The 15,588-nt window shown below is 36.9% G+C and overlaps 1 protein-coding gene across 1 annotated transcript; it reads left to right on the top strand.

Annotated features, from left to right (window-relative positions):
• The first annotated feature begins 9,714 nt into the window (after positions 1-9,714).
• On the top strand, positions 9,715-12,753 carry LOC580642 (echinoidin-like). Its single transcript, XM_030983349.1, has 2 exons — positions 9,715-10,009; positions 12,066-12,753. The coding sequence occupies exons 1-2, from the start codon at positions 9,728-9,730 to the stop codon at positions 12,321-12,323; spliced, it is 540 nt and encodes a 179-aa protein (XP_030839209.1). The 5' UTR covers positions 9,715-9,727; the 3' UTR covers positions 12,324-12,753.
• The last annotated feature ends 2,835 nt before the right edge of the window (positions 12,754-15,588 follow it).

Below are 15,588 nucleotides of genomic sequence, written 5' to 3'. Positions count from 1 at the left end.
TATTTGATTGGGTGTTTGTTTGTTTTTATTTGAGATTATGTGCAAGTTTAACATGAGTGAGGCTAGCCATGAGGACTAAGTATAAAGACAGGGATGTAAAAAGTGAATTGGATACATGTACCTCTTTTGTGTACGAGAGCATTTGTCAATTACTATATGGGTCATAATAAGTTCATTGTTCCCTGTATGAACCTTTTCTGAACTACATACCATGCGCATAGGACTAAATAGTGCCCTTAAATATGATCTTCAGTTGGCAATCATGAGAACTTCAAGCTTAATTAATTCGCTATGGGAGCCATGACCTGCAAGTGTTACCTATCGTTCCTCATATGGAAATGTTTGTTTGGATTTGTCTCATGAAAAAAGTTGACCACAACACACATCGTTGAGTGCAGGGGGCACGGGCACAGAACTGTAAACTACGTAGAATGCTCATCCTAATTAACAATGCACAGATCGACGTGTGGTCGTTGAACTTACTGGGAGATACACTAGAGTAAGTGCACACACCGCCATTTTACTTAGTCCTTAATCTTTTCAGCTCACAAATTTCAGCCTGGCCTGTCGTTGAGGGAAAAAAGCGGCAAACACAACAGAGGACTAACGAAGATGGCGGATATCACGTACAATTAAGCGCTGGCTACATTTTTAGCACCACTATCAGCCTTCTACGTATACTTACAGTTCTGTGGTCAGCGGCCATTGGCTTCATCGGGCAGGTAGTTCCATTATGTGAATGAGTAAATTCCCCAAAAATATATACAATCAATCAAAACATGTTTAATATCAGAAGAAAGCTAACGATGAGTATATTCATTAGCCGCTCACACCAAAGCCGTCTGACCACAATGGAGCGAGTGAGGACTTTGTGCAATTGAAACTCGCTATTCTGCTCATCTCCAACGATTGTGCTGGATTACTATGTTTTTTTCCGACAAAAGTACAGAGAAAGTGCAATCATTCATTTTCCCTTTTTTTTTGTCTTCTATTATTTTCCTCCATCCCCCCTTCCTTTAACCCCCCCCCCCCCCCCCCCCCCCCCAATTTAGAATTTCTTAGCTACATATTTGTCTATTTATTGATTTCTAAGCATACTTTGTTCACGTTTTATTGTAAAACAACGTCTGAGGAACTAACACTTTAACAAGCTCTGCTTCAAGTTAGGTCCTCTTTTCTCGTGCTATTTCCGTTACATAAATCGTTTCATTGCATATTTGTTGTGATATAATTATTTTTGTTTTGTGTTTTGCATGATAAATAAAATCATTTGAATCACCATTTGAAGAAAAAAAAAACTTTCGGATAAATTACGTTGACATCATGAAAATCCTAACCCTAACCCTTAACCCTTACCCTTACAACTTGTCTGAAGAATTATTGTCCTCCTAATGACAATGTTACCTAATGACTCACTTTTTCACTCCAAATGTCCGTCCGTTAATGTGACGACATACAGAAAGATATATATTTTTAAAAAATAGGCCTTCTATGACAAATAAAACGTACAAATGTTATTAAAGAGGACACCAAATTGTCCTCCTAATGACAATATCTACTTAATGACTCACCTTTTTACTCTAAATATCCGTCTTATGACGCCTTGAGTAATATATATATATATATATATATATATATGTATTTATATATATTGCCAGGGAATTCATACACTAAAATATGATGTATTATAATTATACCTTTAGATCGGTTCAGTTTGTTTGATTATCATTTCGCAGCGTCAGCTGAATTACGTGACATTTTGCAATCAATTTAAAAATAACATCACATTTCATTTATAAACAACATATTTCATAACACACTGCAAATGTAAATAAAAAATAGATACTATACATGTAAAATCATTAATATTAGTTAATCTGAGAACATAAATACTTACAGTTTTCTTAGCCTATTTCCAGAAAATTTCTTATGATAGCTCGTCTGTAGTTGAAGAAGCATTTGCGTTTGTTTTGAGAACAAATATAATTCATGAATTTCATTAAAAGAAAGAAAAAATAAAACATGGATGGAATACTTTTCAACTTTGATCAAGAACCACTTATTTTTATACTTATTTACATACTTATCTTTGCATATTTCATATCATAATTTCAGGCTACATAATAATATTTACCTTGTTATATAAATTAATTTGGTCAGGAGAACGAAAGAAATATTAGAAAATACCAAACATGTACAAATGTAGTCTCAGGCATTATTCGTTATCATATCTATTCATTATTCATCATTATTATCTATTATTATTCATTTATTATTTTCCCCTCTCACACAACCAATTGATTTTATTTATAAAGGCAATTAGTCAAGAATGCGACGGGGCTGTTCTGGTACCGTTTGGTCCTGGCATGAACATTTTTGTAATTTCTGCTTGTACGGAGATTCAAGGTATGAGTTGTATCGTTGACTGGGAACAATTCGGAGTACCTTTGCTACTGCAAATATGCGACGGCAAACTTTGTACTAAGGTCATGCCTTCTCTTTTCCAAAGTTTCCATCGTCGTTTTCCTGAGAGCATTTTCATAAGACTCATAATGAGGGCCAAGAACAATCCTCATCGCTCTCTTCCGTATCTTTTCCAGGTTACTGGTCTGCTGCTTGGTGAGTCCATAGTGCCACACCGGTGCCGCGTATTCAAGAGCTGGCCGCACGTATTCATGAGGGATTCTGAACTTTTTCAATCTACTCAAAATGTGTACTCTTTGCTTGCTCTTTGACATCATCTCTTTAACCTGCTTGTCATCCCTTTTCTCTTTTTTTCTTTCTCCTCCCCCTTTTCTCTCTTCTCGTTTCTTTCTTTCTCGTTCTCTCTCTCGTTCTCTCTCTCCCTCTCTTTTTACCACCCCTATCTCTGAGAAAAGTAAAGAAGAATTATTTGCTCGTATCTCTCTTCAGTTCGTCAGAGATCTTAAGATGATCAAGCCAATTATTATGCGCATAGATTGGCTAACTCTGCTTTAGTTGAAGATAATCTAATGCACATTATTTGTGCTTTCTCGACAAAACAATACGGAATCTTTGTTTACACGGCTCCCAGCGATAACTTAAAAGGACGCCCTCTGATGAAAGCAAACAAATTAAATATTAATATGATAGTATCGATGTAACATTTCTATTAGTTATACTGAATTTATCCGGTTGAAGAAAGAAGCGTATAATGCCAGGTAAGGGCAGTTTCTATCTACGCGCATTCCGATCTAACCAGAAAAAAAGGCCGTGAAAAAGTTCATCGAACTCTGGCTAATTAGGTCACCGCAAAGTATTGTGGGACTGCTAGGTCAACCCGGGATTGTAGTGTCGCGCGCGTCGGGGTAAAACATTCCGATCACGTGATAACTCCTATTTCCGGTTTCTCCCCGGTATGTGCACTCAATCGGAACGGGGTGTGTTTCTACCTACGTTATCCATTTAGCTTCCCCTGCATTATCCTTCTAAAAGAAGAATAATTTTGCCGGTGAACGCGTAAAAGCTCTCCCCGTCATTACCCGGATAATGCCGGAGAAAGTGTGTTTCAATTAGAAAAAAATTATCCCTTATCGGCCATTAACCGGATAATGGCTTTAGATAGAAACACGCCATAAGTGGAAACAAAAAAGGGTTTCTTAGCGTAGAAGAAAAAAAGATAAAGAGTATAAGTGAGAAAGAAGAGAGAGAAAACGAGGAGAGAAAGAAGAGGAGGGATGGAAGAAGAAAACAAAACAGATAGTAGCTGACTTTAGTATAGTTGGAAAACATCAGGTTTTAGGACAAGGATTTTCCAGCAATATATATAATATATGCATATGTGTTTTTTATAGGAAAAAACAAAAATAAAAGCACTTCTAGTAAAGGCTCTTTGGGGACAAAGCAGAAAACACTGTTATGTGCTTTTTTATATGATTAAAATGGATACTGCCAGTGAAAAAGTTGCAAATGGTATGAAAACACATGACAACTTGCGTAGCTTAGGTACCATGTAAGGCCCCCCCCCCCCCGCCCCATCGGAAGACGAAAAAAGAAGAAAGGGCAAAGAGAGGAGAGATAGACGGGTAGAGGGGGAGAGAGAAAGAAAAAAAGGAAGAGAGAGAAAGAGGTTGTAGGGGAGGGAGAGTAGATGGAAGAGTGAAATATCGATTTTAAATTGTCCTTAGGATTTGTGAAAATTCGTGAAAATGCAACGGCATATTTTTCTCTTTTTTTATTTAAACCGCCAAGAGCATTGCTTTTTTCTCCAAAGACACATCATGTTTAATTGTGTGGATTACAAGAAACGGGATATGTTATCAAGGATCATCTTCGTCATCGTTTCTATCTGTACATGAATCTGGATGTAAGTACTGCGTCCACATCATACGTTGTCGTTATGTGTAATGTTTTCTCGATTCATTAGCATGTCGGGCTACTCTCTGTGGAGCTTCTCAGTCGTCAGAAGAAAGATTTTTTTTTTTAAGTATGCATCAAATTTGTAAACAAGTCCATTCAAATGCAAGACCATTCGCACCTTATGACTAATGCTAAACAAAGACAATGATCTAGGCCCTAATTTCATTAGACTTGTTATCAATTACAAGTGTTAAAATGCTGTAACACATTTATTCACAGACAATAATGACAAATGCAAGGATTTCAGTAGCATATACTATTATAATATATTCTACTTTGTGACTGATAAGACTTTGTATGAAACAGGGACCCAATGGAAGTCTGCAGTTATTCACATTCATATCATTTACAAAAGTGCAACGGTGCCTATTAAGTGTCGTATTCTTTTCTTCTTGCTTGCCATTCTTTCGCACATGCATGCCTGCATAATGTGAGTTGTATTTGAAACTGTTATCACTGCCAAATGCGCAGTAGTTTGAAGTTGGACGATATGCGACTCGGCGCCATCTTAATTGACTCGTCTGCAGCTCAAATTAGGAGTAGATATTGATGATTTAACCTTCTTCCGACAAAGTTGCTATTATCGAAGGAGTTTCTACGTTGTCAACGTTCTTTTGTTATTTGTTATTACGAAGGTTACAATAGCTGACGTCTAGCTTGGGTGAGATTGTATTGTGTGTCTATGAACAATTTGGAATTTTAAAAACGGAAGTGAGATAAAAATGTAAAGGAGAATAAACGAGTGTATATGGGTAGATTAGGTAGTTTAGGGTGTATTTCTAAGTTTGTGAGAAGTGTTAAAGGCAAACAGGAGGAGAAAAGAAGATGATATCATTTATGATGTGGACGAAGCGGAATGAAGCAGTATATTTTACTTCTATGTTCTTCTATATAAACTGAGGCTTTAAAGCTAAGTATGTAGTAGACCCCTCTTTCTCTTCCCCCTCTGCTTTATATATCTCTTTGTTTTTCCCTCTCTCTTTCCCTCGTGTGTATACATGTATTTCTGATCAATCAAGCAATTTAACATAGAATTAGTTTTTAATGCAGGGACGATGGCGTACTTCTTTTATAAAAGCATATGAATTTTGTGGGTTGGATACGCCTTATAACAATACAATATAGATATATAAGAACAACAAGAAGAATATAACAAGAAAGTAAAAGAATAGAAAGGGGAAGGGGTTATCAATATAACCAGTGAAAATAAGAATTTTAATTATTTTTTCTCCTTTTCTTCTACTCTGTCTCGGCTGGGGGAGAGCAGATAAGATCCGTTCTCAGGATATTACTTGAAACATCAAGTAGCATAAGTATCAAAAAGCGAAAGGCTTAGTCACAGTCAGCGGGTTACGAAAACGATAACAATGTGCTGATTGGGGTGGTTGATATTGCTGTCACTAATATTCTTTGGGGGGGGGGCGGGAGTATTAATACAACTGGTAAAAATAAATACTTGTAGACTTTTTTCCCCTTTTTATTTTAATCTGTCTCGGCTCGGGAAGAGCAGATTAGATCCGTTTTAATAATGTTATACAAATTTCATTAATAGTTAAAGGTAAATATAATCGAGAGTATATTTGCAATTATGAACATGATCATAGTGGCTTTCAACACATTAAGCTCGGGCAACTTCACAGCGCGAACATGATAAGAAATGATTATCAAACGTAGAAATCTTGTTCAGAATAGCTTGTCATGATTTGGATATTTTCTTATTTTTACCGGTTTTATTAATACTCCCGCCCCCCAAAGAATATTAGTGACAGCAATACAATCAACCAGTCCATTAGCGAATATACAGGTAGATTAAGCTCAGTGTACAGAGGGATAACACATAGTAATGTGTGCACTGAAGAAGCATTGGGTAGAGTTGGGAATTTCCTCCATAAAACAGATCCATGAGTCATGACACTGCATGGTTCAATGAATCTCACTCAGTCACAGCGCATTGTCAGCCAGTGCAATGCAGATACACAAACGTAACAATGGCAATGAAACCCCCAGTGCATTGGTGCGGTCTCAGTCCTAGTCATGGCGTGATATATGACGTCATAACTCTCTATGCTAATAGAGTGTCGCCAAATGTGATTGAATGAAAAAGATTAATCTTCTTACTTTTTCAAGGTTTCCGACGAACTTTTAGACCAGCTTAATTTTGTGTGGACCAAGGAAATGGTTGTTTGCTTCATGAAAGACGATCCAAACTTACCATATCTTACCATCGGTGGAAATCAAGTAGAGAGGGTTCAGGAAGTTAAGCTACTCGGTTTGTACCTCAATAACAAACTTAACTGGGATACCCACGTGAAAGAAACCTACACTAAAGCAGCAAAACGCTTGTACCTTCTTGTTCAATTACGAAGGGCAGGTTTAAATCAGATTGATATGTGCAGATACTATGTGGCATGCATTAGATCGGTGTTAGAGTATGCTTGCCTAGTATTTCATGGAGGTCTGACCAAAGAACAATCCGAAATGTTAGAGTCAATCCAAAAAAGGGCAGTTAGAATTATTTCACCTGGACTATCATAATCTGACGCCCCTGTATATCTTAACCTCCAATCCCTTTCTGAACGTAGACAAAAACTATGCCTTAATTTGTTTACCCAAATTCGTAACCCCAGTCATATGCTAAATCATCTTCTTCCTGCTCCAAGAGAAACAAGGTACTCTCTTCGGAACAGCAAAGACCTGTACCCTCCCAAATGCAAAACTAATAGATACAAAAATAGATTCATACCCTGGTGTCTGTTTAATCTACAATGATCTTGCCAAATTTAATGTATTTTGATTGTCCTTTTTATTGAGTATATTCTCGTTAATCAAATGTAATAATTTTAATAAGAAGACATCAATCCTATTTTACATATTTGTGACTATCATACGACACCGTTTTATTTGTATCTTCAAACGTTGTACAGGGTATTAAATTTAATTAATAATCATTATTGCCAATTTTATATTGAATTAAAGTACCGTGTAGACATTTTACTTAAAATTGCACACTTGTTTATTACATGTATTTTAAAATAATTTAGAATGTAACAAATTTAATACCAATTGAATTTGACAGGATATTTTTTTTTTTTTTTTTTATTTTTTTTTTACGGATATTGCATTATAACACCACTCAATTTGGGTTTACTGTCTCTCTCTCTTTCTTTCAAAATCTTTCTCAATTTTAATTGTTGAACAATACGTTGATGTCAGTTGATATATGATTATTGGTCCTGTGAAGTCCCATGTACCTTATAATTGGGTTTAAATGTTATTTTACATATTTGTCATTATTATACGACACCGGTTTATTAGTATCAAACTGGGTGGTACTTATATTCAACCTTTTTACAGGGTATTAAATTTAATTATTAATAATTATTGCCAATTTTATATTGAATTAAAGTGCCGTGTAAACGTTTTACTTAAATTACACATTTGCTTATTATATGAATTTCAAAATAATTTAGAATGTAACAAATTTAATACCAATTGAATTTGACTGGATATATTTTTAGGAATAATGCATTATTACCATCACTCAATTTGGGTTTACTGTCTCTCTCTTTCTTTCATCATCTTTCTCAATTTTAATTGTTGAACAATACGTTGATGTCAGTTGATATATGATTACTGGTCCTGTGAAGTCCTATGTACCTTACAATTATGTTTAAATGCGATTGCTCTTGAGTGCTTTTTTTTTTCTTCTTTTTTTCTTCTTTTCATATCTATGTATTTAAAGTGTCAATTTATACAGTTTTATTGTACAAAGTATATATACATATAACTATATTGTGAACCATTTATATGCCTGCCTTTTTTACTGTATGAAATGCAACTCATGGTTGCAATAAATGAATGATTTAATATGACAGAGAGGGATAAATTTCGCATTGGAAAGTGAAAACGCTTTATGCGTAGGGTAATCCGTTGCTGGGATACAGAGTCTCAAACACGGGGTTATCGATTATGCTTCCTGCTTCGAATTGTGCAAGTACGTGCATTGCTATGGAAGGGTTGGTGTCATAATTCACTTGAAATTCTTTCTTTCGAGGCCATTTCCGACGCAAATACTTAAAATTATTTTCTCATATTCTTGAAAAATACAAGAACAAAATATAGACAATAGAAAATACCGTTCGCGCCAGCCTTGTATTTTGCAGCATTGCAAAGTTACACCAATATCTTTGACAAAAGAACGGTTTTTGAAGCTTGTGCACATTGGCGCGCGCGAGCATGCGTTCGAGACTCACCAAAAGACACTACTTTTCCATATGAACTTATCTAGAATATTCAGCGGCGGACAGAGAATTTCTTGCCGGGGGCGAGGAAGAAGTCCTCAAATCTCTTACGAACAGAAGAAAAGATGCCTTTGTTAATTAAGATTTTTTTTTTGTTTCTGAAGAAAACCGTCACCCTTACTCCTTTTCAGTATGAGTCTGCAGACATTAAAGCCCCACTGTCCTACTTGTAGCTACTTGCTCCCTCTATATAAAAACTTCCCAAATCAGTGCCTGTTGGTCCGCCAATGTCCTCTTTTTCTTATGTTAGTTAAGAGCTGAGTTAATGAGACAGCCACCTGTCAGTGACCTCGCTGTGTGGTCTAATCCCTTCTGGCCCAGTAGTATTCACGGTCTTTAAAGGATTGGCTATTACATTGCTAGGTGCTCAGTGAGGTTTGGTCCAAAATTCCTGGCGATGAGGTTGGGGCAATGTCATTAGTAAAATTATGGTACGCTAGATTAAAGGTAATACAAAGTTTTGGTATGGGGTCATGAATTTGGTTCAAATGAATATATTGGAAGCATATGCGATCCTACAATATTCAATGATCGTTGTCGCGGTTGAAATCGATTCTAAAGTTATGAAATTATAAATAATAAACTCTTTAAGTTGTATAGCTCCCTCTCAAGGTCAAGATATTAATTAAGCTATAAAACAATGTTTCTTGACTAAAATCGACCGGTTAGCTATTCCCGTTTGGAAATGATATACCACAACTACATATTCTGAAATGTTCATGGTCGCAGCTACCATTGTATGGCCGTACGGCGCTATTTGAAATTTATCAGAATTTACCGGGAGCATCGGTAAAAAAAAAAAAAAATCTAATTTTTCTCAAAAGCAGAATTGTTTTATGGGCTAAATTTTCTAGTGCTTATATTACATCCACAGGGGCTTCCAAATATATCAAAATTGAAAAGAATCACCACCATCCAATTTTCAAAAATTCCCAAAACTTTGTATTACCTTTAAACATACATGATTGGTCATTTTTTGGTGTACATTAAAGTCGTTAATTTGTAATAGTTTTTCACTTTTCTTCTTTGACTCTCCAGTAATCAACATGAAGCTTCTGCTCGCATCAATGGCCGTTCTAGCCGTGGCAGCTTACGGCTTAGATCTAGATGCCAATGCGTGTCATCCATGCCCCCAGTTCTGGCTTTTATTCAACGGGAACTGCTATCGTTACTTCGGGGAGCGGGTCACTTGGCTAGAGGCTCGGGCTCGCTGCAGGGATCACTATTCCTTGAATGGAAGGGCTGATTTAGTATCCATCCACACGGAACAGGAGAACGCCTTCGCATACGACCTTTTCCGCTCTTCTGCAAGCATCACACCGGGTCTTGTAAATATGAATGACCTACTATAGCTTAGACTGCTAATGAAAACGAAATCTAACCTTGATAGCAAGCAACTCTAGAAGAAATCAGGAAAATCAGAAAAGCACACTGGTGAAAGTTTTAAAGAAATCGGACTAAAATTGAGAAAGTTATGAATTTTTGAAAGCTACAATCATTATCGGTATAGGTTCTTCAAGTTGGACGTAGAAGCGGACAATTTTCCCACTTGTGCCAACGCACAAAATGACTGAAATTTCGATTTTCGAAAAATGTATGACTTTGGATGGTCTTTTATTTTTTGAGGACCTGTATTAATAATATACTCTCCATAATTATATTTTGAATAGTGCCCAAAGGGTGAAGGCATTTGGGATAAAAACAGAAATTAGGGATACTTTTGTACACGACAAATGAGAGAGTTATCCGTCACTACATCACAATCCACTGACAAAATTTACAATGTGAGGTTCGCATAACTGCTGCTGTAGTGATCTCATATTTTAAACATCCAGAACTATTGGACAAATATATTTCAAACTTACGCCATTCTGCTTCTCTGGCTTATCTGCTTTCATTCAAATGAACGTATTACAAGGATTGGATTGCCCTTTAAAGGTACTATGTCCCTTTTGCAGCCAACCTCAAATGCTGTAGAACTTTGCAGGAATTATGAATATGTCATGTAAGTCCTATCTGTGAAATTTAAACGTTAGCAGTGTCCTTATATTCAAATTATGCAAGGAAACCCGTTTACTTGCTAGACTTCACTGTCAGACACTATTGAGTGACTGCATGACTGGCTTTTTTTTCTTCTTTGGTAATTACATACATGGAAAGAGTTGTAAAGGGTACATGAGCATTGTTCTACATCAATAACCCACTTCTTGTGATGGCCAAGATTAAACTGATTGAATCTTTGCGCAGCATAAAACGTATGCCCATTCGGTACAATTTATTGTCTGAAAATCAAGACTATTACTTTTGGGCTCTATAGCCCTAAAGTCGATTTGACAACTATTAGTCGTTATTTTCCCACTTGAAGACATTTTCAAGCCCCACCTTTTTAGGGAAGTTCTAAATTAGTATTATCTTTCAAATGCAGTTGGAATTTAACTTTTTCATTTTTTTGGCCTGCAAATGGGACATAGTACCTTTAATAAAAGTTTCATGGGCATGGTTTAGGTCCGGTTAAGGTGTAAGATTTGTGAACTTTTCCGTCTTTTTTTATGTCAGTTTGGAATGAAGTACAAATGTCCCCTGATAGTACAGCCCTTTCGTGAAAAAAATAGGCATGGGCCTCCCACGTATTGCAACATAAAAAATCGAACTGTTGTAGTATCATGAATATATGGAATCGAAGTTGATGAAAGTGTTGGAGACATTTGGTTGACATTCTTTGTGCTTTCCGAACAAAACAATATTCGCCGTGGTTCAACAATACGCCCTCTGATGAATGCAAAAAAAATGTAACATGTACTAAGTGGAAACAATACATTAGGTTTATTATAGTAGAAGAAAGAGAGATGCAGAGCTTAAGTGTGTTTGTGTGTGTGTGAGAGAGAGAGAGAGAGAGAGAGAGAGAGAGACAGACAGACAGAGGGGAGGGGGTGAGTAAAGAGAGCGGGATATAAAAACAATGAGTGAGAAAGTTAATTTTGCCTTTTTGTGGAGATGGGCCGCCCCCCTGGCGCTCAAGGGGGGGGGGGGGGGGCGGGGTGCGATTTTTGAAATTTTTGAAGGCCCCCCTCCCCAACAAAAAAAGTGCTTACAACCCCCCCCCCCCCCCCCCCCCCCCCTCCCCCCTGAGCGAATTTTCGACCGGCGCAATTTTTAAATTTTCAGGAGCAAAACAATAACGAATTGGCCCCCCCCCCCCCACACCTCCCTAAGAAATCCTGGATCCGCGCCTGCATGAGCATCACAGCGTCACGGATATGAGCGCTATATAAGAAGCCATATTACATTCAGTTGATAAGTAATGATACATTCACTTTTCTTTTTATTTGATTTTTACTGATTTTCTCTTTTTTTTAATGATTTCTTTGTTGTTGTCCTGGACAGGGTGAGCCGCCATACTATGGGGTTTGGATTGGTGCCTACCAGACAACAGAAGGCTCAACCGGACCCTTCATTTGGTCTGATGGATCCGGTCTAGACTTCGAGCAATGGATGATTGGTCAGCCGGACAACTACGGTAACGACGAGGACTGCGCCCATTTGTGGCGTAGGGACGCAGAAGATGATATTCTCCAGCCTTGGAACGACACTCCCTGTGATAAATACGTGATGCCTTCCATTTGTAAGGTGGTCCCAAATTAGAAATCCTAATTCGTCTGTACCCTAAATTCGAAGCTTCCTTGATAAATCTGTATGGATAAGACCATAACTTGAATTCTTTGAAAAAAATCTTGAAAACCTTGGAAACTAGTAGTGCTAGCAGCATAGATTAATTAGGGCTATCATAACGTTCCGAGGGTGTGGCATGGATGACCGATTCTATTTTCCACAGTCCATTAGTCAGTCTATCGTGTTTTCGCTTCATCGCAAGAGACAATTGACGGTTTGGGAGAATTTTACATTAAGGTTTCTTTCTATTTTGGTATACAAACTGCGCCACTATTCAACGGTTAGGTCTCCGTCACAGATGCCAACGCTGTATTATTATTATTTTTTTTTTTTGGGGGGGGGGATGTATAGGCACTTAAAGCCCTTCAAAATACATGTTTAAAGCAAATGTCTGGAGATAATTGGGAAAGGTTTATTACAAAGTATTTGAAAATTGCTGTATACGCTGAGGTTATAGAATCATCAAAATGAGGGAAAAGGATATTCAATTTTAGTCACGTTCAGTGATTACAGTATTGAGTATATGGAACACACACGTGTGGCTTGAAAGTTTATTCCGACACTTTTAGCTATTTCTCGTTTTATTTCACATTTAAAGGCAATTGCAGAGCAATTCATTTCAGAGGACATTTTTGCCGTAATATTATTCAAACTAAAAGAAAGTAACACATTCAAAAGAAATAGAAAAACTCAAAGTTCTCATCCCTGTACCAGCTCTCAGCCTTCTCTTCACAAGTGAGTGTAATGTTAATAAGATGTTAGATCTGTATAAAGTAATTTAACATATAATTAAAAAGGATACTTTTAATTGGTTTTAGAATGTTGTCATGTTCTGATATTTACTTTAGCGTATTGAGATGAGATTGAAATTTATACTCGCCGTTTTTTTTCAAATAAAATATCTTTGCTGTTAAAATCTACAAAATATGATCAGATAATGCTCCTTGAAATTAACGATATGAAAAGGCGAAATACAGTAATATGCCACCGAATGTATCTTTCATCATCTCTATCTTTGTGTGTGTGTATGTTTTCTTTCTTTTTCTTCTAGCATTTACTGCAGCATATTTCCTTTCTATACTGTTCGACTAAATCAACTTTACTTCATGATTTTTAAAGTTGGAGTAAATGAATAACACTGATGCCATATCTAACAATTTTTGTTTGTTTGTTTGTTTTTATTTTCGACTATGTTCAAGGTTAACATGAGTTAGTCTAGTCATGAGGACTAAGTATAAAGAGAGGGATGTATACAAATGAATTGGATACATGTATTTCGTTTGTGTACGAGAGCATTTGCCAAGTATTTTATGGGTCATCTTAAATTCGATGTTCCCTGCATGATTCACTTATTTCGGACTTGATTTCATGCGTTTAGGACTAAAGACTTCCTTTTAAACTAGATCTTGACTATCATAAAAACTTCAAGCGAAAAAAAATTGTTGTTATGGGAGCCATGTCCTGCATATTATACCCATCGTTCCCTAGTACCCCAGACAGGGCTCTGCCCCTGGACCCCATCCGTAAAAACAGAAGTGGATCCCATGACAACAATTTGATGTATATATAAAGTTATCCTTAAGAGAGAGAGAGAGAGAGAGAGAGAGAGAGGGAGTTTAGTGTTTTTATCGATCAAGACGGCTTCTTGAAGGTTCTGATAATTCCGAAGTGCTAAAACTCGAGAGCTATCAGGTCCATGACAGGGGCTCTGTCCCTGCACCCCAAGGGAAAAGGCTCTCTCTTACGCAGTCGCAGTGCGCTTTCCGTATACGTTTGCTTCGTCCCCTCCCCACCCCTTTTTGGAAATCCTGGATCCGGCACTGCAGACAGAGGTAAATAGCCAATAACTTTTGACCATGACATAAGTTAGTAAAACAGGAAATTGCACTTACCAAAGAAAAGAAGGAAGGAAAATTCATCCTTTTAAAAATGACCGTCTACCAATCTGGCAAGCGTTTGTTAAAAATAGTGAAATTTTTCCTTTTAATTTCGAGTAAAATTCAATAGGAATAAAAAGCTATTCCTAGTCTTGTTAAGCAACTGCTAGCAAAAAAGCACGTTTGTGCTTCTACCTGCGAGTATTAATAATTGGTTGGAAAATCTGAACATGCCAGCAAAACGTTACAAAAAACTTTGCAGTCGTACAGGGGGTATTTCAATATTAAAGCGGCGAATGCTTGCAAACGTAGCGAATTTGGGGTTTCCGCCAGGGTTCGTAAAAAGTTGTCATTGTCGCAAAACAATCGTAGGCCTTTGCAAAATAGTCGTAAGCCCTTGCAAACCGTCGGGGTGGTGGGGATTATTCAATATTAAATCGATCAGATTATTGACTAATATGGCATCGGTGACGGTATTTCTTTCGGTAGGCATTATTTAATCAGTAGTTGAGGGATGCATCTAAACTAGCCACAACCCTAGCACTCGCCCTACTTGATGCGGTGTATGGAAAGCATGGGGTGATAAATAGCTGCCGTAACTGCATTACGCTAGTGGCTATAATTTTTAATTTAAACATGCAGCTAATACTGACTGAATCAGGGGCGGCGGAGCAACTTCCAAAGTGTTGGGGGGGGGCACCATAAAAAAGGGCATTTTCTGAAAAAGGGCACCTACAAAGGGAAATCTCAAAGCGAAAATATACAATTTTCTTAGTCGTTGGTATATACCCCTACATTGTGATTACAATATCAGGTATGATTTCAATATTTGTTTCTCTTTATAAATTATACAAGATATTGCTTTAAAGGGATAGTAGAGTTCTGTTGCAGAGGGCGCTACACAAAATAATTTGTTTGTGAGATAATGAAAAACCGAGTGTCAAATTTGAAAGAAGATACAATTTAAATGACAAAATCATATTTGTTTGATCAAAATCGGCTCGGAGACGGCTTAAATATCCATAAACATAACCATTTATAATATTTGTGTACCAACACAAATATTCGAGAATTTGAAAAAGCCGTTGAATAAACGAAATATCGACTTTTACGTTGTATTTCAACCAATGCCGATGTTGGACTTTTTGGTGGCTTTATCGTGTTAGCTATATATATAAGCACAACCAGCTGGCCCATGTATAGTTAGTGTTAATTAATTAATTAATTAACGGTCACAGTATTTTTATTTTTTTTTAAGTGGAGCTGAATTGGTATGATCGTATTGGCTAAATTTTACACATTTTGGGGTCTAAAATTACCTTAATAGCAATTTTAGGTCCCAAAAGGGCACTAGAAATGTC

Source organism: Strongylocentrotus purpuratus, unplaced genomic scaffold, assembly GCF_000002235.5.
Source record: "Strongylocentrotus purpuratus isolate Spur 01 unplaced genomic scaffold, Spur_5.0 spur5_scaffold_13, whole genome shotgun sequence".
Classification (NCBI taxonomy): domain Eukaryota; kingdom Metazoa; phylum Echinodermata; class Echinoidea; order Camarodonta; family Strongylocentrotidae; genus Strongylocentrotus; species Strongylocentrotus purpuratus.
The sequence above is the reverse complement of the archived record's forward strand: the minus strand, read 5'-3'. Positions and strand labels throughout refer to the sequence as shown.

Bases quoted from the DNA above. Each gene is read 5' to 3' on its own strand.
- LOC580642 (XM_030983349.1), top strand. From the start codon at position 9,728: ATGAAGCTTCTGCTCGCATCAATGGCCGTTCTAGCCGTGGCAGCTTAC. The intron at 10,010-12,065 runs GTAAATATGAAT...TGTCCTGGACAG, and splicing joins CAAGCATCACACCGGGTCTT to GGTGAGCCGCCATACTATGG.